Source organism: Dipteris shenzhenensis, chromosome 2 (genome assembly GCF_047967505.1).
Source record: "Dipteris shenzhenensis isolate YYH24624 ecotype China chromosome 2, Dip_SZ_1.0, whole genome shotgun sequence".
NCBI classification, from domain to species: domain Eukaryota; kingdom Viridiplantae; phylum Streptophyta; class Polypodiopsida; order Gleicheniales; family Dipteridaceae; genus Dipteris; species Dipteris shenzhenensis.
This window is the reverse complement of record NC_141597.1, coordinates 40,811,161-40,836,562: the sequence shown is the minus strand read 5'-3', so window position 1 is coordinate 40,836,562 and position 25,402 is coordinate 40,811,161. Positions and strand designations below refer to the sequence as shown.

Here is a 25,402-nt window from a genome sequence, read left to right as displayed (position 1 = left end):
TAGTCAAACACCAATTATGTGACTATCTTAAACGAAACCGATGGTAGAAATCATTTTTTTTTCTAGTAGATTTGATTAGTTTGATTATTAGCTTAATTAGTATAATTAGACTATGTTTTTTGCACATACAACAATATGTTAATGAGTTGGTTCAGCTTAGTTGGCAAGATTGTGGGACTAAGCTTGAGGGTCTCATAGGAAATTTGTCTTTCTTCTGTCCAATGAAAAATTATCAACAACTTACACAAAGGGCGAGCAATCTCAGAATAATTATAGATAAATATACGATAATAGCCCATATGCCCAGTAAATCTCTAGACACCCTTTGCATTAATGGGAGGCGGTAGCTCTAGGATGAGTTTGATTTTATTATAATCCATGGAGATCCCACTCTTAGACACCGTGTCCAAGTATAACCATCTGTTTAACCTATATAAAAATACCTTTAGGAAGTCCCTCAGATATTCCTTAAAAGCTATGATCATTAGTCTATGGAATGTTGCAAGAGAATTAGTGATCCCAAAGAGCACCACCTTGGAAGCATATTCAATAGCAAACGCGGTTTTGTGTTGAACCTCTAGCTCTATAGACACTTTATTTTATCCATTCAATCCATCTAAGAAACTATAAGCTTCCTTTCCAGCAACTCCTTCAAGAATATAGTCCTCCATTTTTAAATCCAACAACACTACTAAAGTTTGTGGGTGAGGGAAATAATGGTCTACTTGGAAAAGTCAAAACTCAATCTACTGCTGTGGAAATGTACAAAGGCTTGTACCAACAAGATATGGGAATGTAATTGCAACAGATAGTAGAAAGCTCTAAATTAAAAGAGCAACTATAGAAAGAAACTAAAGAACACACAAAGACAAAGGAGATGTTGAGGAAAGCCAAACACCCTTAGGAGATAGACTTAAAATATAAAAATTCCGAACCTTGGAAACAAAGGATGCAAGTATAGAGTCCAGTAAGCAAGGTAGGTTTTCTTTTTCTTTTACAATATTGAATACAACACAAAGACAATGATATTAGCAATTGAGCTTAGGAAAACTCTTTTGTTTCTACTTGTTACAGGAAAATTCTTGAGCCTTAAAAGAAAACGTAGATCCTAATGCCCCTTTAGTAAAAAACAAATGAAAGGTTTACTATCACCTACAATTGTGAAAAGTATGCTAGAGGAGAAAAATTTTAAAACAATCAAACACAATGTTGTGTAGCAATTTGTAGATAGTAACAAAGTTCATGTGAAGAAATCCAAGGGGCACTCAATGAGAGTGGAGTGAGCATGAAAGGAAAGCACATTTGTTGGCTAGGTGCATTTGAGGTATGCACACACTTAGATTGAAAGTGGTTTTTTAGAAGTATAATGTATTTATTAATGTTTGATTCTTCAATCTCATTTTTAATGGTAGGTTAACATAGAGGACCACCAAACTCTTGACTAGGTATTTCATCTCATAGAAATACTTTCAATTATTAAAGATCAAGTTCAAGACAGGTATCTGCATGTTGATGGCAAAGGTGATTTCGAGGTAACCCTCAAGTGTATGTTCAACATAAGCAAAGGAGGTGATTCAAAATCTCCATTCCTTTACTAGAAGGAACCAACATATGTCATCGATATTTAATGGTGGAGGAAAGAACCTAACAGATATAAAGGTGACCCGAATTTCAAAGACATTCTTGATATCCCTTTGTGCAATGTACATATATGCACATTACATGCTTTATGTCAGATCATTGAAAAGTTGGTATTTTTATACAATTCCAGGAAGATTCATCCTCAAAACCATAGGAAGAAGTCACTTCAAGTCTTCAAGCAATGGAAAAAGTATTGTCATACATTGGTCTCCATGGAGGAGCCATTCATATCAGGACAAATTCTAAAAGTAAAAAAATGGAATGGAAGTGACCATCAAGTAATCTATTGGTGGAGTGAAAGCTAGAATGTTTTTATCATAGCCACAAAGCAAAAGAAGTATGGCATTTGGAGGCATGTATACAATGCAATCAAAGATCATGAAGCAGATAGAATTGCATGATCATTTAAAAAGAGGTATGGAAATCTTCAGACAAGACTTTCATAGTTTTTAACAATAGACTTGTACCAAGAATGGTCACCATGCATTGGAAGAGGAACTCAAGACTTTTGTAAAAACAATGAAAGAAGCTTGGACAGCTTGTAACATAACACATTACATGGTTAAAAAAATTCATTCTTTTCTTATTGGCATTTCCTTATGTTATCTCTTAACAATGCAATGTGACTTTTTATTTATTGTAAATGCAACAAATTATCTACAACCATATCCATTATTTTGTCAAAAAATATGGATGTCCTACAATTTGGTTCACTCAGGGAATGGAGAACTCTCATTATACAGCACAAAATGCATGTTCCAACATCACAACATTTTGGAGGAGCATAAAAGTCAAACAACCTCAAAGAAGTTTTCCAATGGTTCTATTGATATATGCTACCTTAAGATTCACAATGATGATGGGATGTTTCTCTCAAAAAGACAAGAATCTAGGGTGTGAATGGAGGCCGCTAATAAGTAAATAATAAGATTTATGGCAGTGTGAGCATGCAGGTAGATTGCAAGCAATTGAGGGTATTTTGGTGACCATTATAAATGCACCTCAGCTTTTGCGACTAAAAATGTGTGCTGAGATTCAATTTCCTCATCCAATCATGTTATTGATGTCCCATCATTTAGAAGCCAGACTTGGCTGTTGCGAGACTAAAAATGTGCACTGAGATTCAATTGCCTTGTCCAATCATGTCATTGATGCCCCATCATTTGGAAACCAAAGTGTGGCCATTGGCCCCCATGGATGCATTTAGTTAGGTTGAAAGCATGTGTCCACTCAAGAATCTCCACTTGCTTGAGTGGTTTAGGGTAGGTTTTCTACTTACAAGAGACAACATTTTTTTGTGTTAGCCATCTCCTTGCACCACCACTACTACTGCCCATTGTCTACACAGGAAAGAGCTTGAATTCTGAAGAAAACTATCTACATCTCAACTTTCCCATGGCTGACAAGGACAATGATTTGGATGAATTCCTTGTTTACCGTCCCTATGGTTGGCCTACACCGTGCACATTGTTGTGCAGCACAAGGTCTTATTCAAGCTCTCAGCTATCCGTTGGCTCGCAGGTAGTTACATGTAGATTTCTTATGGATGATGAGGAACCCCATCATCAGTATGCAAATTGTATTATTAACAAAATGTCTTCCACGATCACTCACAATTTCTAGTAGGAGACTGAATCATAATATTATGATATTATGTTCTCATACAGGAACTAAGCGGTTATCCTTGCACCTACTTCCCTAGTAGCCTTGTCTTCTTCCCACTTTTTAAAATAATCTATGGCCGGGCCTGAGCTCCTTTAGCTGCTGCTGGACTAATTGGTCCCATAAAGTTGATGCCCCATTTCTGAAAGGGTTGATTTCTAATGACACCAGTCAGAAGCATATAATCTTGGTTGTAGCTTGTGTGGTATGGAGACTCCTAGCCAGGATCACAACCCTTAACAAACTTAGTAGCATTTGCAAAGAGCGTGGGATACCATAATATTGCTTGCATTACCTTGGGCCGTAAGCTCTCCAGTGAAATTACCACTTGCAATGCTCGAATGCGCTTTGTCCAAGACCTAAATAAATTCATCCTCATAGACACAATGGCAATTATGCTATCCTTCCCCATTCGATAGAGTTGGCTGGCTATTAATTGATATGGAGCTGCATCCTTAATAAGTTTCTTGGCCCTATCCTTATTGAGGGCCTTGTCATGAGAGAATCCATTGGCTAAAATTTTTTTGATATTCAATTGAGAATTAGATCTACAAGGAATAGCGAGGCATCTAGAAAATCATCTCTCACTCCTGTCACTAGTTCTCCATTAGGGATACGAGACATATGATTGTTAAATTACACGACGCAGTGGAACAAAAACTGAACAAATAATAGAGAGTACAAAGCAAACTAGAGAGAAACAAACTTTTCCTTCAATACTGATGTAGTACAGATGATGGCTCCATCCACCCGTGCACTCCCACAGTGGAGCTTAGATGGCGATCTAGGCAGATTCTAGGTGAAGAGCTACTAGCTGGAAGTTCTGATCTGATCTGAACTAATATGATACAATGGATTGGGGAGGTCACCTCTTTATAGCTATAAGGGTGGTAGTCGGATCAATGTAGACAGTGGAGTCGACCAGTCGACCTAGTCGGTGGAGCCGACCAGTCAACCTAGTTGATGGAACCGACTAGTCATCCATGGAATATTCAGAGAATATTTCCTATACCTTGGACCACTAGTGGTTACCAGGAGGGTGGGGTATTGAGCATATCTAACACCCCCCCTCAATGTCCACCCGTAGGTGAACTACCTTCTCGGCCCAATGTCGAGTCTCTGAAGATGACCTTGAAGCTGATCCTTCCTGAGTGCCTTGGTGAAGATATCTGCTCCATTTTGCTTTGTTGGAAAGTAGACCAATTCCACTATCCCGTCCTTGATCAAATCATGCACGTAGTGATACTGAATCTTTATATGTTTTATGCGTGCATGAAACACTAGATTTTTAGCAATGGCCATGCAACTTTGATTATCGCACCTCAACATAGTTGCCTCATCCTCTTGCACTCCCATGTGCCATAAGATCCTCCTCAACCACACTACTTCACATGCAGCAAAACATGCTGCCTTGTACTCAGCTCGGTAGAAGACAATGCCACTGTTGGTTGTTTCTTACTGATCCAAGAGAAGATACCTGAACCTAAAGAGAAACAATATCCAAAAACTGATTTCCTAGAATCGACATCTCTAGCCCAATCTAAATCACAATGACCAGCCAAGGAAGTGCCCGTACCATAGGTGATGCCGTAATCAAGAGTGCCCTTCACATACCTGAGCACCTGCATCCCTGCATTCCAATGATTCTCCTGGGGCTTATTGGAGAACTTGCTCAAAATGCCAATAGCAAAACTGATGTCCGGTCTGGTGTTGCATAGATAGATGAGACTATCGACCAACTTCCTGTACCTCCCGATGTCTATTGGTGGTGAGGCATCCTCCATAGACAACCTTGCATTTACCTCCATAGGTGTAGCTATCTCCTTGCACTCGGACATACCAAATGCCTTCAAGATCTCCCTTGCATATTTTTGCTGAGAGATGAAGATCTTGCTTGGCTCTTGCCAGACTTCAATCCCCAAACAGTAGTGCATCAAGCCTGTCATCTCAAACTCCATGCTTAACGCCTTTCTAGTCTGCTAGATAATGTCTTCATAGTCACCTGTAATAAGGAGATCATACACATATAGAACAATAATAGCAGTTTTTCCACCTTTCCTGTACACATACAAGTTAGCATCTGAGGCACATCTTTTGAAGTTTAATTTATGAAAGAATTTGTCTATCCATTGGTACCATGCTCTTGGGGCCTGTTTCAGCCCATACAGAGCCTTCTTTAGCCTACATAACTTGTTCTCAGAATGGGGGGCCTCAAACCCAGGTGGTTGAGCCACGTACACCTCCTCCTTGAGGTCACCATTCAAGAATACTGATGTAACATCCATTTGATAAACTGGCCACTTTTTATGAGCAATCACCGATAGTACTATGCGAATAGTGGTCATTCTGGCAGTCAGAGCGAAAGATTCCTGAAAATCAAACCCTTCAACCTGCGAAAATCCTTGTGCAACCAATCTGGCTTTGTACTTTTCCAAAGTCCCATCAGCCTTGTACTTTACCTTCCAAACCCACTTGGTGCCAATAACCTTTCTGTTAGGTGGTCGATCTACTAGCTCCCAATTTTCATTCTTCATGATGCTGTCATATTCTACTTGCATAGCATGTTTCCAATCTCGGTCTGCAAGTGTTTCCTTCAAACTCACAGGCTCCTTTACTTTTGCAATAATCTCAGCCATCAAGGCCATATTGACTATGTGAGCAGAAGCCCTCCTTTGCTCCTCAATTCTCTGAGACCGCCTTGGTCCATCTGCATGCTGCTCAATAGACATAGGCATCTGGTTATCATGCTCATAGAGCTGCCTTAACCCATCACGGCAATGGCTTTTCCGGTGGTGTAACAACAGGTTGGTGACATACCTTCATCATCTGATATTTCCTCCTCCTTTATAGCTCTTGGGATAGGTCCATAGTGAATTACCTCTTCACTTGATGATAAAGTGAAAGAGCTCTTCTCTGCCTCCACTACATGTGGCTGCTCCCTGAACACCACATCGCAGCTCGCTTTGATCTTCCTTGCCTCTTGGTCATACAACTTATAGGCTTTCTTCTCATCACAATAGCCTAAGAAGATACATTTGGTGCTTTTTGGTTCTAGCTTGTTTCTCTCTCTGGTACATGCGCATATAGCATTCACACCCAAATGTTCTCAAGTGGGAGACAGATGGCTTCTTACCGTTGTAAGCCTCATGTGGTGTTTTACCTTTGAGTGCCTTTGTATAGCTGTGATTAAGGATGTAAACTGCAGTATTGACAACCTCAGCCCAAAAGTGGTTTGGTAGTCTAGCACCTTTCAAGATACACCTCCCCATCTCCACCGTGGTCTGCATTCGGCGTTCAACAATCAAATTTTGCTGAGGCATATGTGGTGTTGTCGTTTGTCGCTTGATCCCTTTGCTCTTGCAAAAATCTCCAAACTCTATAGAAACAAACTCACCACCACCATCCGATTGGATTTTCTTCACTTTTCTCCCTGTTTCATTTTCAACAAGCTATAGCCATTCTTTAAATTTACCAAAAGCTTGATCCTTTTCACAAAAAAGTACACCCACATCTTCCTACTATAGTCGTCGACAATCAATAAAAAATAGGAAGATCCCCCCAAGGCCTGTGTAGGCATCTTACCGCACAAGTCAACATGCATCAACTCTAGAGGAGCGTTTGCTCTATTCTTGCTTTCTTGTGGGAATGCCTTTCTTTGTTTCTTGCCCATCATGCAAGCTTCACATGGTTCTTTGATTTCTGTGACTGCAGGTAAGTGAGCAACCATACCTTGCTTCTGCATCTCCTTCAGCACTGCAAATCTGATGTGGCCGAATATTTCATGCCAAAGTCTGCTTGTGCCCACTCCAGCGGTGGTTGTAAGAGCACTTAGCTCATACAGGTTGTTCCTCCTTACTCCTACGCCAACAAGATTGCCTGCACTATCCAAAATTTTTGCTCCTGTCTTGTTGAACCTCACCTCATGGTCAAGGTCAGTTACAGAAGCTATTGATAGCAAATTTCTCTTGATTTGTGGAACATATAGCACATTAGATAGTTTCTTAACATGTCCATTTATAGAAACAAATGACACTGTACCTATACCCTCAACAGGGCATTTTGCGTTATTACCAACCATCATGGTGATGGGTTCCTGTAGAGGCTGCATGGAACAATATAGACCCTTCTTGCAGGTCATGTGATGGGAGGCACCACTATCCAACACCCATGAATCAGTGGTTCAAGCTTCTTGAACTGAGGAACACTCTTCCTCAATGGCCAGAAATAGATCCAACTCTGCTTCCGTTGTGTTAGCTGTCTCTTTTCCCTTATCTGTCTTCTTCAAGATACCATTCTTTTCATCTGCTTTCTTGACCTAGTAATCTGCAATCATATGGCCCTTCTTTTTGTAGTAGAAGCATTCTCCCTAAAACTTCTTCTTGCCACCCTTCTTCTTTTTGTCACCACCAGTAGAGGACTCACCTTTGGTGGAGGAACCACCTTTGCCTTTCGCACTGGCAGAGAAAGTAGCATCCCCATTGCCGCCTCCATCTCGAGCTTTAAGCCTCAATTCCTCCTCCATAAGTAAAGCACAAAACTCTTCAAACGACAATGGTTGGGGTCTCACCTGAGTGTTAAGCGCTGTTACCAGTCCATCAAACCTTGGTGGACATATTTGGAGACACTGTCGTGCTAGCTCTTCGCTAGTCTCTTGTATTCCAGCACCAGCCATCTAGTCATGTAGATTTTTGATTCGGGTTATGAATACCTCCGCTCTCTCCTTCATTAAACTTCTCAGCTGCGAGCTGATTCTCCAGGTTCTGGATCCTTGTCTGATTCCGCATCTCATACGAACTCTTGAATATGTTCCAGGCCACAGTTGCCTTAGATGTATGCTGAATCAAGGTCAAAACACTATCAGTAGTACTTGTAACCAGGGCACACAGAGCATTTGCATTCCTACGTTTCCAAGCTCATAGAAGGTCGGCATTAGGAGGTATCATACTCCCCGTATTTGTTGGGTCAAGGGTTCCTTGTGGTTCTGGGTCAGCAGTCCCCAGTACTGTCTCCAGAAGCTCATATGAATCCAAAATAGCAGTAATTTTAAACTTCCGCAAAGTGTAGTTCGTACCATCTAGCTTGCCTTCAGTGAAGGCTGATGGGCAAATCCTTAAGGCCTGGATTATTAGTGCAGTAGCTGCTGCTGAACTCGAGCCGCTTCTTGTTGAGCCGCTTCCTATTGCCATCACTCCGTATGCTGTTGAAGCCCTCGCCTCTCTTCTATTCTTCGATCCTTAGAGCCGCCTGGGCTCTGGTACCATGTTAAATTACACGGCGCAGCGGAACAAAAACTGAACAAAGAATAGAGAGTACAAAGTAGACTGGAGAGGAACAAACTTTTCCTTCAATACTGATGTAGTACAAAATCTCCGTCCACCCGTGTGCTCCCACAGTGGAGCTTAGATGTGATCTAGACAGATACTAGGTGAAGAGCTACTAGCTAGAAGATCTGATCTGATCTGAATTGATCTGATACAATGGACTGGGGAGGTCACCTCTTTATAGCTATGAGGGCGGTAGTCAGATCAACCTGAGTCGGTGGAGTCGACCAGTCGACCTAGTCGGTGGAGCCGACCAATTAACCTAGTCGGTGGAACCAACTAGTCGTCCATGGAATATTTAGAAAATATTCCCTATACTATCGCCTCGGGGGCTCCCACCTCCGAACCCCCACCAAGGGGGCTGCTAGCCCCTAGGCCCCAGCAAGAATAAGGGGCTCTCACACAATCACCTTTCTACCATCAGCAGTCTCATTGATAGACCTCATTTGACATGCAAGTCAGGATCCATCCAGTGTCTCGGGCTCACACATGGCTTCTCCTCTTACAACTTGAGCACCTTGGACCACTGGTGGTTACCAGGAGGGTGGGGCATTGAGCATATCTCACAATGATCAGCCATGAAGTGGGTACATCCTTTTCTTATGGCAACGATGAAATCAAACTCTAGAAGAATTAGTATCCACTGCATGATGCATCCCATGATATACATGTCTTATTGACTAGATAGAGGAGGGCCTTGTGAACTACAAAGAAGAAAAACTTGTTTGCCAACAAGTAATGCCTAAAATTTTTACTGTGTACACCACGGCAAGTCCTTCCCCCACTAGGTCTTGGTATAGTTCATTTATGCATCATTCAATTGGCAGCTTGCAAAATATATCGGGTAATCTAAATGAAACTCACCTGGTTGCGCCAACATGCACTCTATTGCAAACTTAGAGGCATCAATGTGGACATGAAATATCAAGTCCCAATTTGGTGTTGGCAAGATTGGGACTGAGCTTGAGGGTCTCATAGGAAATTTGACTTTCTTCTGTCCAATGAAAAATGATCAACTTGTACAAAGGGCAAACAATCTCTGAATAATTGTAGATAAATCTATGATAATAGCCCATATGCCCAGTAAATGTCTAGACACCCATCGCATTAATGGGGGGTGGTAGCTACACTATGAGTTTGATTTTATTATAATCCATGGAGATCCCACTCTTAGACACAATATGTCCAAGTGTAACCATGTGTTTAACCTATAATTGGCATTTGAGTGGGTTGCATGTGCATATCCCACACCATACATTGTCTCGTCTTGGAAACAAGTGAGGATTACTAGGGCCCTCTCTTACCAACCCATCCTTGAGTTGTTGGTCCACTCAGTCCAATAGATCCGTGTCCACTTCATCTATGTTTGCACTCTTAGCCAGTGAAGTTGCCTCCTTGGCTTCTGTATAGAAATGAGTACCTTCTAGGGCTCCTAACTAAGTTGAGTATAGATGGGGATAAGGGGCCATCATGTGAGGAAGAGTATCTTCCCCAAAGTCCATTGATGATTTTTTATTGCCCTTTAGGACTCAATGGCCAAAAAATTGGGTACCCAGGTCTCAAAGGTTTAGGTGAAGGAGGGCTCACCCTCATAGAATTGAACTTGAGGCCTTGTAGGATCTCCAGTTGAGACAGGAATTGGGTTACTTGGAGCACTATTGGTGGCAGATGTTGGAGCAAGGTATTGCTATTCCTTTGGCACCCTAGTCTACATGGGTTGAACAGGCTGAATCGTCCCATAAAATGAAAGAATGATTCCCTCAATCGTGAGGTTGTGGTTGAAGGCATGGGGGATTACGTCCTAATCGATCTGGAATTAGGATCCATGGTGGCCGTAGATTCGGGTCTTTTCCATTTTGGCATTGAAGCTCATTGCATCCTCCAAACTCGAGGATGTGTGGGACTGTGGGACTGAATAAGATCCCAAGGTCGAGATCCCAAATGGAACTGATAATGCGGGGTGTGATGGGCCAGTTAGAATGTTATTTGAAGCATTGTCTTCTCGCTCTTATGGGTCATTTCCTATCACCCTATGAAACCTCTAGTGCATGTGTTGAGATCACTCAGCCTAGCTACTCCAATCAAAATCAATCATTGTGTCTCTCAGGCCTTAGAGCAATAGTCTCGCTACATCAACCTTAGTGCAGCGACTTCCTGAGTCGTTGCGTTATTAGGTGGTTGTGTATTAGCCTTAAAGCAAAGACTCCTTTATGCGACAGGTTCTTAAAGCAATGACTCTTAACACAGCGGGTGAATTAACATGATGATGACTGGTAAAGCAGTGAAGACTAGTAATGCTATTGGTACCTAATGCAATGATTGAATATAGAAGCAACTCCTTAACACAACGGGCTCTAAGTCATTGTGTTAGCCTTAAAGCAACGGTTTGAATTTTGATATGATAGTTATGAGTTAATTTAATGCTACAGGTCTGTTAGGTGAGGTAGGTGGGGGTGGTTGGATAGCTTGCAGGCGTCAGAATGAGTCAGTCATCACTGCATTAAGCTAAAGCAGCAACTCATAGTCTTGCTATGATGCTAAGTGGTTTTGGTTTCTCCTTGTGAATTTTTTAGTTTCTGTGTAGGGTTTGTAAGTAGTGGGGGATACTATCCTACCTAATCTACCTACTCAAACCAAATAACCACCAAAAACAACTAAAAAATGACAAATGGGAGATTTTCCAAGGGGATGGCTAGGAACTTACTCACACCTCAACCAAATTTGATTCAAACTTCCTTTTCTAGTATTTTCAATGAGATTTGACACCACAAACACCTTATCAATCATCACACCAACGAACTCCTCCTATGATTTGACAACAAAAAACACCTCAAAACAAAAAAATGCATCAAAATCACTATACAAACATGACACTTTTCACTTTTTCCCCTTCAAACACACTCTTTTTCCTCTCAATTCAATCGTATACTCCACTTACAACACCCCTAGTTAAGAAGAGGGAAAGAGGGAAGAAGAGAAGGGGAAGGGGAGAAGGGAATGTGGAAAATAAGGGAACAGGGAAGAGTGAAGCAAGGCGAGTGGTAATCACAAGGCAACACACAATGGAAAGCAAGAAGCCTCACTCACAAGAGAATGAGAGAGCTTGTATTCCAAAAATTTGCAAGTACACAATGAAGACCAAAGTCAAACTTCTAGCCGTTTATATACAATCCACCTTTTCAAGGGAGGTCTAACCCTTGTACTCTCTTTCACTTCGCACATAGCATATCACTTTTCTCACACCCTCTCCTACTTCTCCACTTTATCATTACAATCCCCTAGTGCTTATGTGAACTGTTAATCGTTGCAGTTAACATATTTCATCAATGGGAGACATTCTTCTTAATATCAATGTTGATATTCTTGTCAATCCTTATATATGATTTCCCTTCTGGAAAATCAATTCGAAGGGTTACAGATCATTGTCATATACATTGTACATGTTATGCACTTATTAGGAGCCACCAATTTTGAGCTTTATTTCTCTATTTTTTTTCCAATAAATGAGGATATTATTTATTCCATCACAAAATATTCAAGAAATACAAGAAATACAATGGCTCTGTAGGCCATGCCAAAAAGTACAATGCTTCTCTATAGTTACAATACTTCTCTATAGTCATGCTATCATCCCTCTTTCTTGTCTTTCTTCTTGTATACTCATCCCTATGGACTGAATGAATCTGTGATTCGTTTAACAAAGGATTTTGACAACCTTCTCTTAACATTATTGGCTTGTTTCTCTGATAGATCGATGGTAGCTATTATGTCTTCATCTTAAAAAAACCCGTCCTGCAAAAATCTTTAGCACAATAGTCACATGCTATTAAGCTGTTGTCGAAGGAGAATGAAACACTGAATAAGAAGTTGAATGATTTTGGAGCTTCAGTAAAGATATTTTCAAATCATAATACTATGGCTAGGAGGTAGCCAACTTCCAGGAGAGTGGTACCAGATTCGGAAAGAGTGAATCCAAAATTATAGGATTTGTGGGAAGGAAATGGCAAAGATTTGGAGAAGAAGATGACTATGAGAACCTTAACCAACTTTCCAAACATCGCAGGCAGCATAGCTCGTCGCCGATTGACATCCCATCACAGGTTCAAACTCCTATGCAGGAATTATTTTATCATCTTCCATGATATGTGATGCAAGTTCGTTCCACAAGGATCAGTGCATACCAGCAGGTTTGTTCAGCAAAAATCATTGCATACTAGGATCTTAGTGTGTGGAGGAGGAAGCATGCCACTTGAGCTGGTACTGATGAAGAGAATACAAGCGTGCTTGAGGGTGAAAATATTGTCTCTCCATCATCCTCGTGAGCACAATTATGGCTCCTACTTATAAAAGCATATAATCTCAAGTGACTACCCATTGTTATGCATAGTTAAGATTCATACTAGCAACACAAGCGATTTGCTATTGTGGCATTAGGGAAATTTGGGGCTCATTTTGGAGCCTTGAGAGAAATCCACTTCAGAATATTCTCTCAAAAAAGGCAAGGCATGGAAAATATTTTGCAAATTAGCTCAAAAATTGTCGGACTTGGCATATTTAGAGCATACTCTTTGAGATGTTTCTAGTGATATATACCATGATGGGGTTTGGACACGGGAATGGAATATTCACTTTCCCATGTCCAAACCCCATCATGGTAGAATATATTTCCCATGTCCAAACCCCATTATAGGAGAATATTCACTTTCCCATGTCCAAACCCCATCATGGTATATATCACTGGAAACATATCAAAGAGTAGGTTGTAAATATGCCAAGTGCGACGAGCTAATTTGCAAAACAATTTCCATGCCCCTCTTTTTGAGAGAATATTCTCAATTGATAAGGCTAAAAGGCCCAAAATGAGTTCCCTTTTTTATTAATGCTAGGTCGGGGGTTTTTTTTCGTATGCTAGAATTTGCAATTTAGAGACCACTGTACACCATAGCACATTCAATGTATCATACTTACATGGATCCCTAACTAGAACCGGCATAGGGGTTGTTATTTGAAATATTGGTCTTGGAAAAGAATACTCTCTCTCTCTCTCTCTCTCTCTCTCTAAATTTCATAAGATGCAAATGAAAATTAACCAAAATAATGATTTGACATGAAACAAGATAGTTAAAGATAGCATTGGAAGTTCGACTACTAACCTTTTTTGTCAAGCATGTTTATAATGTTCTCTAGATCCAATCCATAGCCTACACATGTCCTTGTTGTTTGGAGAAAGTCTAGTGTTATTGTGTCAGAACAATGTCACTACAGTGATGAATTCCTCACTTAGGCACTCTCTTCTTTTTTAGTGATAAGTTGGATTCCTCACTTAGGCACTCTCTTCTTTTTTTAAGTTGAGGGCACAAGCTTCTCAAATTGGGCTGCATCGATGCCATTGATGGCCAATCACAAGAATCACATTGGTCTTTCTAATGCACATCATCTTTGCCAAAAAATAAAAAAGATACAAAAGGGGCAAAAAGACACATATTGGTAGTATTATTGTTCATACTAGCATTGATATATAGGTGTTTTTAAATAGATATACTGATGATTCTATATTTGAATCCAATAGTACATTTGTAAAATTTGATATTTTTTGCTAGATGGCATAAAACAATAAAACCTAAATGTTGTGTGCAATTCATTTTTGCCTCACTTTATCCTCATCTATGCCATTTTTCTCTCTCTTGCTCAGCCCAATCCTCAAACATCTCCCCCCCACCCCCCTCTACCCTCTTTCACTTCCTCTTCCTATTGGAAGGAGATTACCTCTTAAATTTGAAGTTTTGAGCTACTAAAGAAAGCAAGCATTAGAGAAAGATTTTATCATCTTCATCTCTCTTTTTTTCTTCATATTCAAGAATGTTCTATTTTCTTCTTAACTTTTTTTATGTTTTTTAATTTAATATTGTGTTTTATTTTGTGTTGAAGTTAAAGGCACTATGAGAAATTTTTTCCAATGGGGAGAGGGCCAACCCCAGACCTCCTTTGATGCACATTGCAGAATTTGTTGGTTGTAGCATTGAATGACATGGTCATGCAAGGTAGGTGGCCATAGGAGCCTGATGGTAGCACGGTGGCTGATTTCTCTGGCATGGTAACTAGAATTCATGAAAGAAAATAGAATTGGTTAGGTTATAGATAACCAACTCTTCTAAGTAAAACTAGTGATGAGAAAATAAAGATAACATAAGTTACAAGGTTCTTGACTAAAACTAGTGCTCACTAATTGGTTGGTAGTGGGAATAGTTATAATTCATGCTTGTGATCACTAAGTAGTAGTACAGTGGTCGATTCCACCACCATTATTATAAGTGTCCACACCCCAACTAAGACTATTGAATACTAGCACATTGGCCAATTTCTATAGCATGAAAGCTGATTGAGCAATTAAAATTCCTGGTTGAAATCTATGCATTCAATCTCTGCCTTAGACCAAGTGGTGGTGTCGGCACCGTGGCTGATTTCCATCATGATTATTACAAGTGTCCACGTCCTCTAATTAAGTCCATTTTCTCCATATGTGGCTAGAGCACCATCAAATCCCTTTGCACCTTATAGGCCTCTTCTCTGCAATCCTTGCAATCCTCAGTACCTCACAGGCCTTTTAAAACCCTGCAAGCATCCCTCCACCGTGGCAAATAGAATTAGAGACACACTCTCCTTGCAATACTCCTCCTTAATTCTTGCACTCCTACTTACTCCTTATAATCCTTGCACATTGCAAGCCTTCTCCTTATAGCTTTTATTCTTATACTAATCATGGAAGTCTCAGAGGCACACTCCAAGGTCCAGTATCCTCTAGCCAGCTCCTCCATGATATCTAGTGGTTCCACTACTTCAGCTAATCATGGAATCATGACATCGAACATGTCCACTAATCTCTCGGTCAATAGCTTTTCAAGATGTCTAAGGGAATTTAATGTGAAGTAGGGATACATTGTATGTGGGGTTGCTATAGTCCACATCAACACAAAGATGTTTAACGGCATGTTGAAAGTCCATGGAGGTAGTTTAAAGATTGGTTTCTTAGAGCATACATGGAAGAAACATGACGTCATTAAGGAATTCCCCCTTGCACAAGTTAGAAATGATGGGAGAGTCAAGGTTTCAACCTTGCTAGGAGAAGTTTAGAAATAACTGAAGGCATTTTTTTGGAATAATCTAGGAACCACAAAGTACTGGCAAGTTCATGCAGGAATAGATCAATTGCATGGATCTCAAGTCTCCTATTCAAAGGTGATCAGCTGAAGCTTGTTAAACAACTTAAAGAATCATTTTGAGTGCAAGTCTCTACTAGCGCCTTAGGCCAACGCGATTGCAATGCACCCACTAGGAAGGGTCCTTCTGACTCATGTGCACAAAGTTGATGAGGAGATGAGGAAAGTATAGAGGAGAGCTAATCAAGAACACTCAAATTCAGTATTCGAGCAACATCTTAGGCAAATTTGACATACACAAGGGAATCGCAAGCACATTTGCAAACCAAAGCTGCCGAGGAAAAAGCCAAATGATGCTAAAAATTTGGTTATGGAATAGAGGTAGAGAAGAAAAGAAGCAGAGGAGCATATCAAGTGCCTAAAGCAAAAACTAAAGGACACTTTAATGGAGGCAAAGAATGTAGAGACGGAGCTAATGTCCATGGCAACAACCCTTGAGAGTCAAAAGGCAAAAAAGGATGGCCTTTTGAAAAAACTTTCCAATATGGTAAAATGCATTGAATGTTGACAAAGATAGCGGCATGATGGATTAGGCACAAAAGAACGTTGTTAGGGAGCTGCAAGAGTCCTTGAAGCTATATAAAATGCCGAAGAACTAGATCAAGTAGAGAGCAACTCTAGGCAAGATGAAATGGCTACATAATGGAGGGACATGTACCACAACTTGGGGCACGAACATCATGCCACTTTGCAAGAGCTTGGTAAATCTATTGATGCAGGATGGCCATATTGTTGAATTGGAGGGTAGAGTGACCTTGTTGCAGGTTGCCTACTTAGAGCTTCACGAATGAATCAAACATGTCAAAACACAGCTAAAACTGCTTGATGTAGTTTTTTTCTAAAGCAAGCAAAGTGTGGAGTGGCTATGGACAATATCCGCACCCTCGAGTTGAGGGAGAAAACAATCAAGAAAAATATTACCAAGAAGGGGACACATATAGTGACCCTCAAAGTAGCATATGTAAAGTCTAAAAGTTAATCCTTTATAGATGTGATCACATTATGGTGATAGCCAAATCATATATCACTGCCACATCCGATGCTTAAACCATGTGCACCATTTTTGCTTCATAGTACATTCATGCTAGCAAGATCAAGATATAACTTGTGTGACTATCTATTGCCTAGCACGTGGATAGATCAGATGTGCCTGCCTCATGAAACTATGAGGGAGGAGGGAGTGGAAGCTATTTCGGCAATCTCGGAGAGATTGCTTATGAGCCTCCAGCCAACAAGGGGGTAAAGGTAGGGGAGCCAAGTTGTGAATCTATACCCAAAAAGAAGGCAAAGCAGAGGGAGACAAGTAGTATATGTCCACCCAAGAAGATGGGGGAAAAGAAGCAACAGGAGTGAGTTTGAAAAGCTCACTATCACTAGCTCTTTTCTTGACATATAGCTAGAGAATTTGACTTCAATTACCATATTGATATTTCTTTTACTTGTGATGATTGATGCCGATATAATGACTAATTATCATTGAATTTATTATTTTGGTATTTCGTGTTCATTTGGATGGCTTTGCAGCCTAGCCTTCTTGTTATTTAGAACTTGGAATTTGAATTTTGAGATGTGACTTTCTCTTTATGATTAGAAGAATTTGAGCTCAAAGCATGACTTTTAAATTACCCTTCAAAATCAAATTCTAGGCCACCCTTCAAAGTTGAGGCATGGATTTACTGGTCGACACTTGGTCTCTTCTTTCTTATGGCCTTGGACATTGAATTATGATGGACCTTTCACAAAAGAGCATGAGGCAGAGCTTCCATGACTATTTTGCAGCAACCTATGGCCTTTGTTAGATAGCACTCGGCTCGATCATTTCTAGACATTTAACAACTAGCTAGCTCAGTCGTTGACACTTTTAATACACCACATGATGTTCTCCTGAGTGCTTACATCAATTTCAAAGAGCCTTTTACCCTTCTTTACTTTTAGAGCACAACTTGCATTAAAACTTAAAAGCTCTAACTAGATGAGAGTAGAAAAAGGTACGGCTCTTCTTATATAAGTGTCTATAACTATGGCCTTTCTTGGTTGTCTTCTCATACCAAATACCTCCAACCTCTACTTCCCATTTCTTATAGGTGGGGCCCCAATGATCTATAAATGCTTTTGTCACCTTATGTTTGGGTTTAGTATGCTCCAACGTAAAGAATGTGTCATCTTCCTAATTCTCCTCAGACATAGCTTTAACTACAAAGTTATAGCCCCTCTTCTAGTCCATCAGTGAGGTCATTGAATCCCTCCCTAAATTGTGGTCCACTGTCAGTCTCTTTGATACAATCATGTATAGGATAAGAGTCATAACGATCTGTTGGCTTTTGAGACCCACTTACCTATTGGAACAAAGGGAGGAGTGGAAGATACCATGGATGATTTTTCCATGTTAGTTTCATTAAGAAGAGAAACTTTTGTAATGGTGTCGAAAGTTTGTATGCCCTAATAAAAATAAATGTTTGAAATATTCCCCAGGATTTGAAACTTTTATGTGAAAAAGTTTAAAGTTTTGCTAGGATTTACACCTTTTACTTCAAATTTCAAAAGAAAATACGTAAAAAGTGTACTATGTTCTATCAATATTGTGAAACTGCAAAAAATAGCTTGATAAACATTCACCAAGGTTTTATATTAATATATAGGTCTAGCTTCGATAAAAACATCTATGGAAGATACAATAGCAGGTTTGGTCCTGGTCTTCTTTTTGGGGACAATTTCGACAACATGGTTTGATAGCCCACATACAAATCAAGAAGTGGGGAGATTCTAGTAAGCCAACTATTGTTATTAAAAACTTCCCTGCTTCTATTGAGAACAACTAGGGTGTTGTGCAGGTCCTAAGAAAGATCAAGATCTATCAAAACCTATGAGTTTTCCCTTTTATGAACTACTCTTTTTCCAAACCCTAATACCTCCCCTAGTCCACTGTAGAGTGCAACCACCTGGTTACACAAAGAAAGGGGTAAATTGGGTAATTCGACCCAAACTGAAGTTTTTGTGGATCTTCGTTTGTCCAGATTGAAGTCAAGGGACCCCCTCTCTACATAGAGAGGATGATTCCACAGTTCCTAATGGAGGACTCTAGCTACCATGTTTGCCTTATCGCATAGAAAAGTGTAATAGCCCAAGTGAACATTTGTGAGAGTGAGGCCCTTCCTAACTGAATTTTTTCTAACCCATGCTTTAAGAGAGTTTGCTAGGGGATGGGAATTGGGAAGAAATCCCACTAAATCATGGGACTTTAAGACAATGGAAAATCCCACTAAATCATGGAACTTTAAGACACTCCATTGAGTCATTGTGTAAAACTTTGTCAATGACAGCTGAGACACAAATATTTGGACCAACAACAGGTGACATTCTTGTAAGGTTGTTCACTCGTAGCATGACTCTCTCATGGATTCGTTGATGAGCTTGGGAGATGCTCTACTGAATCTGAATTGGTTTGTGCACCATTCTCTTTTTTCATCTTTTTGGATTTTCTATCACCAATTTTTGGTGAAGGACAACCATCTTTTTAGGACCAGAAGGGCCAACATATCTTGCCCAAATGACGGTTTTAGATTTTTTGTGTAAAAACCCTAGAATTGGACAGCTTCTGCTACAGAGAAGTCCTCATGGCATAATCTTCTCTACTCAATCAATTTGGAGAGTCCCGATTCACTAGATTTTCCCACTTTTCTAATATGATCTTGTATGATACAATAGGCATCGATTTGTCATCGATGGTAGAAACTTAAGAAGAATTCATAGATTTATTGAATGATATAAATATTTTTCTATTTATTCTTTAACAATAAATATTGAAGGCCTATTGACAAGACTTCCTTGTCTACTATTGAGCAAGTTATACAACTGCTATCAAGCAAGACTTCTTATTGTTATTGATAGTGATAGTCTCATCAACTTTCCAACTCTTTCAAAATCACAATTAGGGATAGTAAGCATGAGAAGATGTCTTCTTTCCAATTTGTACAATGGAAGGTTCATACATTATCCAGTAACAATCTTGTCGCAATTGTAGTACAATGGTTGCTAGACAAGCTCATCCATAAGGGAGCTATTCTCACGTGCTCTTCCTTGTTGATTCTTGGCGAGAGTAATGTAAGACCAAGCTAGATAGACATGCACTCATTTATTGCCCTCTAATATAATAACCCAAAATTTTGCATTAAACCCAATGCTTATATTTGGTAACAAAAAATCCCTCATGTTTTATTCATATTCCTTTGGGTCATTTCCTTGTAACTCAACACATGGAAGTAGGCTTTCCTCACTCTCCACTTAATTGAGTTCACACTTATGATTTAGACACTCCATCCCACAAGGCATCTCCAATGCTCCCTTTCTTGTGCATCATGCACTTGCAGGTGGATGCAAGGGTGGCAAGACAAAGAGAGAAGGGGGATGAGGGCTAGCTTTGAATAGTAAGGAGGCATCTAGGTAACTTACATTCACATGACAAATGGTGGCATACTCGATGTTTAGATCTATTGGGTGTGATGTGAAGACTCATTTGTTTGAGCAGCTTTGAATAGTAAGGAGGCATCTAGGTAACTTACATTCACATGACAAATGGTGGCATACTCGATGTTTAGATCTATTGGGTGTGATATGAAGACTCATTTGTTTGAGCAAGCTATTGGGTACTGATATAAATACCACTCATATGTACTGCCGAAGCAATAATACTACTCCTTTAATCTTGTGTTAGATCAATATTACATCTTAGTTCTAAAAATTACTATTGCTAAGTCACTAAGTACTGATTTTATTATCCCGCCATCTTTCTTTATTGCCCTACCTTGCCTGTGAGTTAGTTTGTACTGAAACATGCACTATTGCAAGCTTGTTGGATGCATTTTAACTTTATAACAATAAACTATTTATTTGGTATCTCCTCACATAATGAGCTGATAATTCCTGTCTCCCCAGCATCAAGGAAGGATATACAAGCAGGAATAAATGAACACAAATGATAGTGGATGAAACTATGTGATAAGGAAGTAAGCAGAGATACAACTAGATTGTGTTGCTGTGAGGAAAAGGGTACTAAGAGAAGCTGTGTGTGCGCGTGCACATGTGTGCATGCTTCCAATCGAATTTTCAATTAAACATCAATCTGGCATGCCTCCATTTGTTACACTAGATAAATTTTCACAATATATTTGTCTCTCATGAGTCCAATGCAAACTATGAATTGAGCTATCATTCTATCAATAAAGAGCAATCAGAATCCAGATAACAGCTACTGTATTCTGTGACTTCTGCTGCTTCATAGCACTGCACAGGTTTGAGGCAACCTTTGTATCAATCATTTATATTAGTTCAGAAAGAGGGCTTGTAGATAATCCAAAAGCATGGTTTTCACTTGGTGGCACCATGGTTCTGATTAAAGCACTCCCATATCTCTCATTCAAACGCACACCCTTTTGCAAAATGAATTCATCTTATACACTAGGCCTTCAAGTTAAAGGCAACATATCCTCTTGGTAAGTTTAAAAATCTGAACGTTTTCAAATCCATGAATACAATTGCTGAATCGAAGCTGTTCCAAACCTTCTGGGTTACCACAAAGTCTTGCCCTTGAACTTTAAATGGATACAAAGAGAATCTCTATAGCAGACTACCTGTCATCTTGACCCTCGATCTGCATCGTCATCATCATCAAGCTCTTGCTCATTTGACTGTTTAATTCGTTTCCCATCCCTAGGTTGTGTTCGACCACGCTTTGGCTTACCTCTGAAATTTGGAATTTATAAAGTTGTTAACCTCTAATCTTGTCTTTCTAAAAATCCCTCCTGCTCTCTCTTTTTTATGATCTTCAGGACTTTCACTACTTATTCCCTTTCACTCATGATGTAACACACACGCGCACACACACACAAGTAAAGAGAAAGGTGAACAAAGACACACCTAACCTCTTACTGGACCCAGGTATGATCAACTCTTTACTTTACACCACCCAAAAAGAGAGAAACTTTCATGCCAGCTAAATGAGGAGGTTTCCTTAAAAGAGTTGCTCAATAACAGGGAAAAGGCCCTAGATGACTTGGAAAGAAGAAAATCTTAGGATAGGTAAAAAATTCCTTAGCTGTTTGTTTTTCAAGTCGTCTTCTCTCACCTCGGAGATCCTGTTGGCGCTTCCATAGACCTCAAAGACTGAAACCCCCCGCCCCCGCTCTCTCATTCCCTCTCTATCTCGTCTACAGAGAATTTTACATAAAAAACGATTCAGGCAAGCATTTAAAAATTTAGAAGGAAAATACCTGAAGTGGAAGGACGAGAATAGATCAAAACAGCTTAGTAAATATTCTAGCAAGCACTAAGTAACAATACCTTGCATCCGCCCATTCCTTCTTTAATTTCTTGAGGCTTCAGGATAAAGATTGAGTGACTTACGGGCCATTGGCTTGCAGTCCTGATGTTTTGCTACGACTCTGCCCAATGCCATCAATTCTCCCATCTAAAATGTAAACAACAAAATGAGCCACTAGCATCTGCAAGGCTCCAATAGCATTGACAAAATCCTTGCGAACCTGTTTGTGGATGTTATTTAAAAACAAGGTAAACAATGCCCTGGAATAGCAAAAGCCTTTACCTACATGCAGTCAACAGCAATGGCTGAAAACAGGCTTTACACAACCGAGCATGGAAAGCCTTTCTCAAATTATCTTTCGTTTCAGACATAGGAAAGGGCTAGAGAGCATTAAATCCAAAAGGGATAGTGTACCTGCATCACGGCCCGCTGCATGCTCATCTACCTGCAGTACGATGCACCTGTCAGATTTTGTTTAAATCAAAAAGTTCCAGTAATCTTGAATGCAAAAATTGTGAGTTTCTCATCAATACCGACTGCATAGAAGAAGAAAGTGGCAAACAATCACCATATAAAAACCAAATCCACACGGACATTGTATGACCCCAGTCCAACTTCATCCACCAGTTAAACCATGTGAATCACTTAAGGAGCAAATCCCTTCCCTCACAGCTAACGCTCAGAGACACAAGGTTGTTATCCAGAGGCAAAACTAACCAGCACAAAATTCCAGACCAAACTCTTCTCAACACCTATGAACCACCACCCAGACTTTGTTACACAAGACTTGTTAACTATCACCATATTTTATACCGTCATGGCACATAGTGCTAAATACTGGGGAAGCGTTTACCCACAAACACAGAAAACCAAAGAGGCTCCTTAGTGAGAATGTTAAAACGTCCGTCCGAACAAAATTAAACACGTAAGTTTGCTGGCCAAAATAAAGCAAAAGAAAAGAAAGGAAACTATAGGTCTGCTACATGAGTTTTGAGGGGGTTCTTTTACCACAGGTGATGTAACTGACGATAAAGAAAACAGTCTATCCTCTGGCTGGAACTTCCTGGGTCGTTTCAGGCTGCAAAAAAAAAAAGAGTAGACTTGAAACTTTTTTCATGAAGGAGAAAGTATATAGTTTAAAACAATCAGGTGGCTCAGAATTTCTACTTCAATAACCCTCCTGAGATGAAACAGCAAACCCCTGCCTGAAACCCTACTGGTCTACCAACATGCCAACCAGCTACTAAGTCCTTAAAGCAGAATTACTCACTTGCCTGCACCTTTAGTTGACGAAAGAAAACCCTCAAACCCTTTCAGCACGTTTCCAACCTGACTTGAATCATGCAAATAAGTAGTTTCAAGATCATACACCTGCACAGCCATTTCATAAAAGGACTGATCAAGTCTATAATAGTACTTCAAAAAAATTTGCAAATGATATTCTGAGTAACTTTGAACCTAGAATGTTGTATGATGTAAGTTTGACGGGGCTGGCATAACTTACAATACCGAGCGTGCTGCTCTGGCATTCAATGCAATAGGGGAGAGTAAAATACTATGGAAAACAAGACGCTCTGATGCAAGAACTCTAAGCTTATTGCAGAAAACAGAAAAAGTACCTATAAGATATTGACCCCTTCCAAAACCATCGTCAACAATCATATGTTTTTAAGGTCTCACAGGAAAGGAGACAGCCAAATAAATTCCCAGGAAAAAAATTTTGAATTAAGGAACACCAAATAACACTCTTTGCATGCACAGAATGCCTCACGAGTCATTTCTCATCAAACACATTAAGTGTTCAAGGTTTCATTATCCAACCAAAACTTGAATTTGCACGACAGTAATATGACAATACATGCTTGACGAGTATAATCTGAAGACCTGCTCAGACACAACATTTTCTCCGTAATCTAGCTGGACGCCAGCAAAGTCAACCAAAAAGGTCTAAGTTGCGATATACATGTATGTTGGCATTTGACCTGCTGTAAAACGGAATGTTTAGTCTTGTAAGGAAACTTTCATGAGAGCATTTGTGTATGCATTTATCTAACTTTAACTTTAATATAGATCAATGAAAATGAATGAAAAGCAGTTTCGTTTTCATAGAAGTCGACTTCATCATGAATCCCATAAACCACCATGACGTCCCTGCTAATATCGCTAGTTGACTTAAAATATACAATCATAATTTCCACTTGTTGACCTAATTTCATTGTCAGTCGCATTTTGGAATAGATGAATTCTGTCAATTTATTTAAGGACTACGTTTCGTAATTCTTGGTTATTCGTTGCCAATTCAGTGCATAGCTGTAAGGAGAAGCAGTGCATACATTGTCTGAAAATGCCCATTCAGGAAAACTAGAACCTGCAGGAGCTAAATCGCATGCTGACATCTCAAGCAATTAAAAACAAGTTCCTTGGGAGAAATCTCTGCGCCATGGATTCTATCCAAGGGAAATTCGATTAATTGTACCTGCTTTTCAACATGACGAAGCTCCTCCTGCAATTTCTCCCGCTTGGCAACAAGAGCGGCAAGGGTAGCCTGAGGAGTTGCTGCGGCCCTTTGACCAGACATTGCAAGATTTAGGCCTCGATCACTCGTTAATGGTTTCTTAAATCACATATATTATACTCCTGTTTCCAAATCTAGCCCAACCCCTGCCCATGGAAGAGGAAACAAGAGGCACAGCCCTCCAGCAAAATTAGAAATAATAGATTTTCCTGCTCACATCTCTCAAAAGAGGGAAGGGAGAGGGGGGGTCTAAGGTCCCGCTTTAGACGGGTACCAAAAGTGGCAAGTTTCTAGTTGCTATACCTAGCGGGGCAGTGCTAATAAAATTGGAGGATGGCTGCCCCCGTGTGATAGTTCACACCACCGAGCGGTCAATATTACCTCACTTCCAAGCAGAGGATATCGATTTGATTTATGGATTTGATTCCCGTAACAAGGGATGGCTACAGGGTCATCAGGATGTCACCAACTTGTGATATGGAATGATGGAGTGGGCAGAAGAGTTGTCCATGGAGTTCATGGGCCGCACACAAATGTTTTGTGTCAATGTCCACCTCCTATTGGGCCAACTAGGATGGCGGCCCTTCACGCCACCTTTTGGAAGATGGTCAGCAGGTGGTGTGAACCTAGCCTTACAGGATTAGGCTTACAAAGCCAAAAATATTGATTGAATGATTTTCATCACGTGCCCAAGTTTGGGCGAGGAAGAACCCCCACCCAAGTGCTTGGG

The 25,402-nt window shown here is 40.1% G+C and overlaps 1 protein-coding gene across 3 annotated transcripts; it reads right to left on the bottom strand.

Moving 5' to 3' along the window:
• Positions 1–21,013: 21,013 nt before the first annotated feature.
• Positions 21,014–25,111, bottom strand: LOC147904759 (histone acetyltransferase subunit NuA4-domain protein). Of its 3 annotated transcripts, none has more exons than XM_087395343.1 (7): positions 24,634–25,102; positions 23,428–23,528; positions 23,166–23,235; positions 22,572–22,602; positions 22,241–22,304; positions 21,469–21,580; positions 21,014–21,121 (listed from the first exon to the last, which is right to left on the bottom strand). In XM_087395343.1, exons 1-6 carry the CDS (start codon positions 24,733–24,735, stop codon positions 21,472–21,474), a joined length of 477 nt encoding a protein of 158 aa, XP_087251469.1. In that variant the 5' UTR covers positions 24,736–25,102; the 3' UTR covers positions 21,014–21,121; positions 21,469–21,471. The 3 variants fall into 3 exon arrangements, with proteins under 3 accessions (XP_087251469.1, XP_087251459.1, XP_087251478.1); XM_087395352.1 differs by lacking the exon at positions 21,014–21,121 and adding an exon at positions 21,963–22,044 and having other exon boundaries at positions 21,488–21,580; positions 24,634–25,111; XM_087395333.1 differs by lacking the exon at positions 21,014–21,121 and having other exon boundaries at positions 21,131–21,580; positions 24,634–25,100.
• Positions 25,112–25,402: the final 291 nt, after the last annotated feature.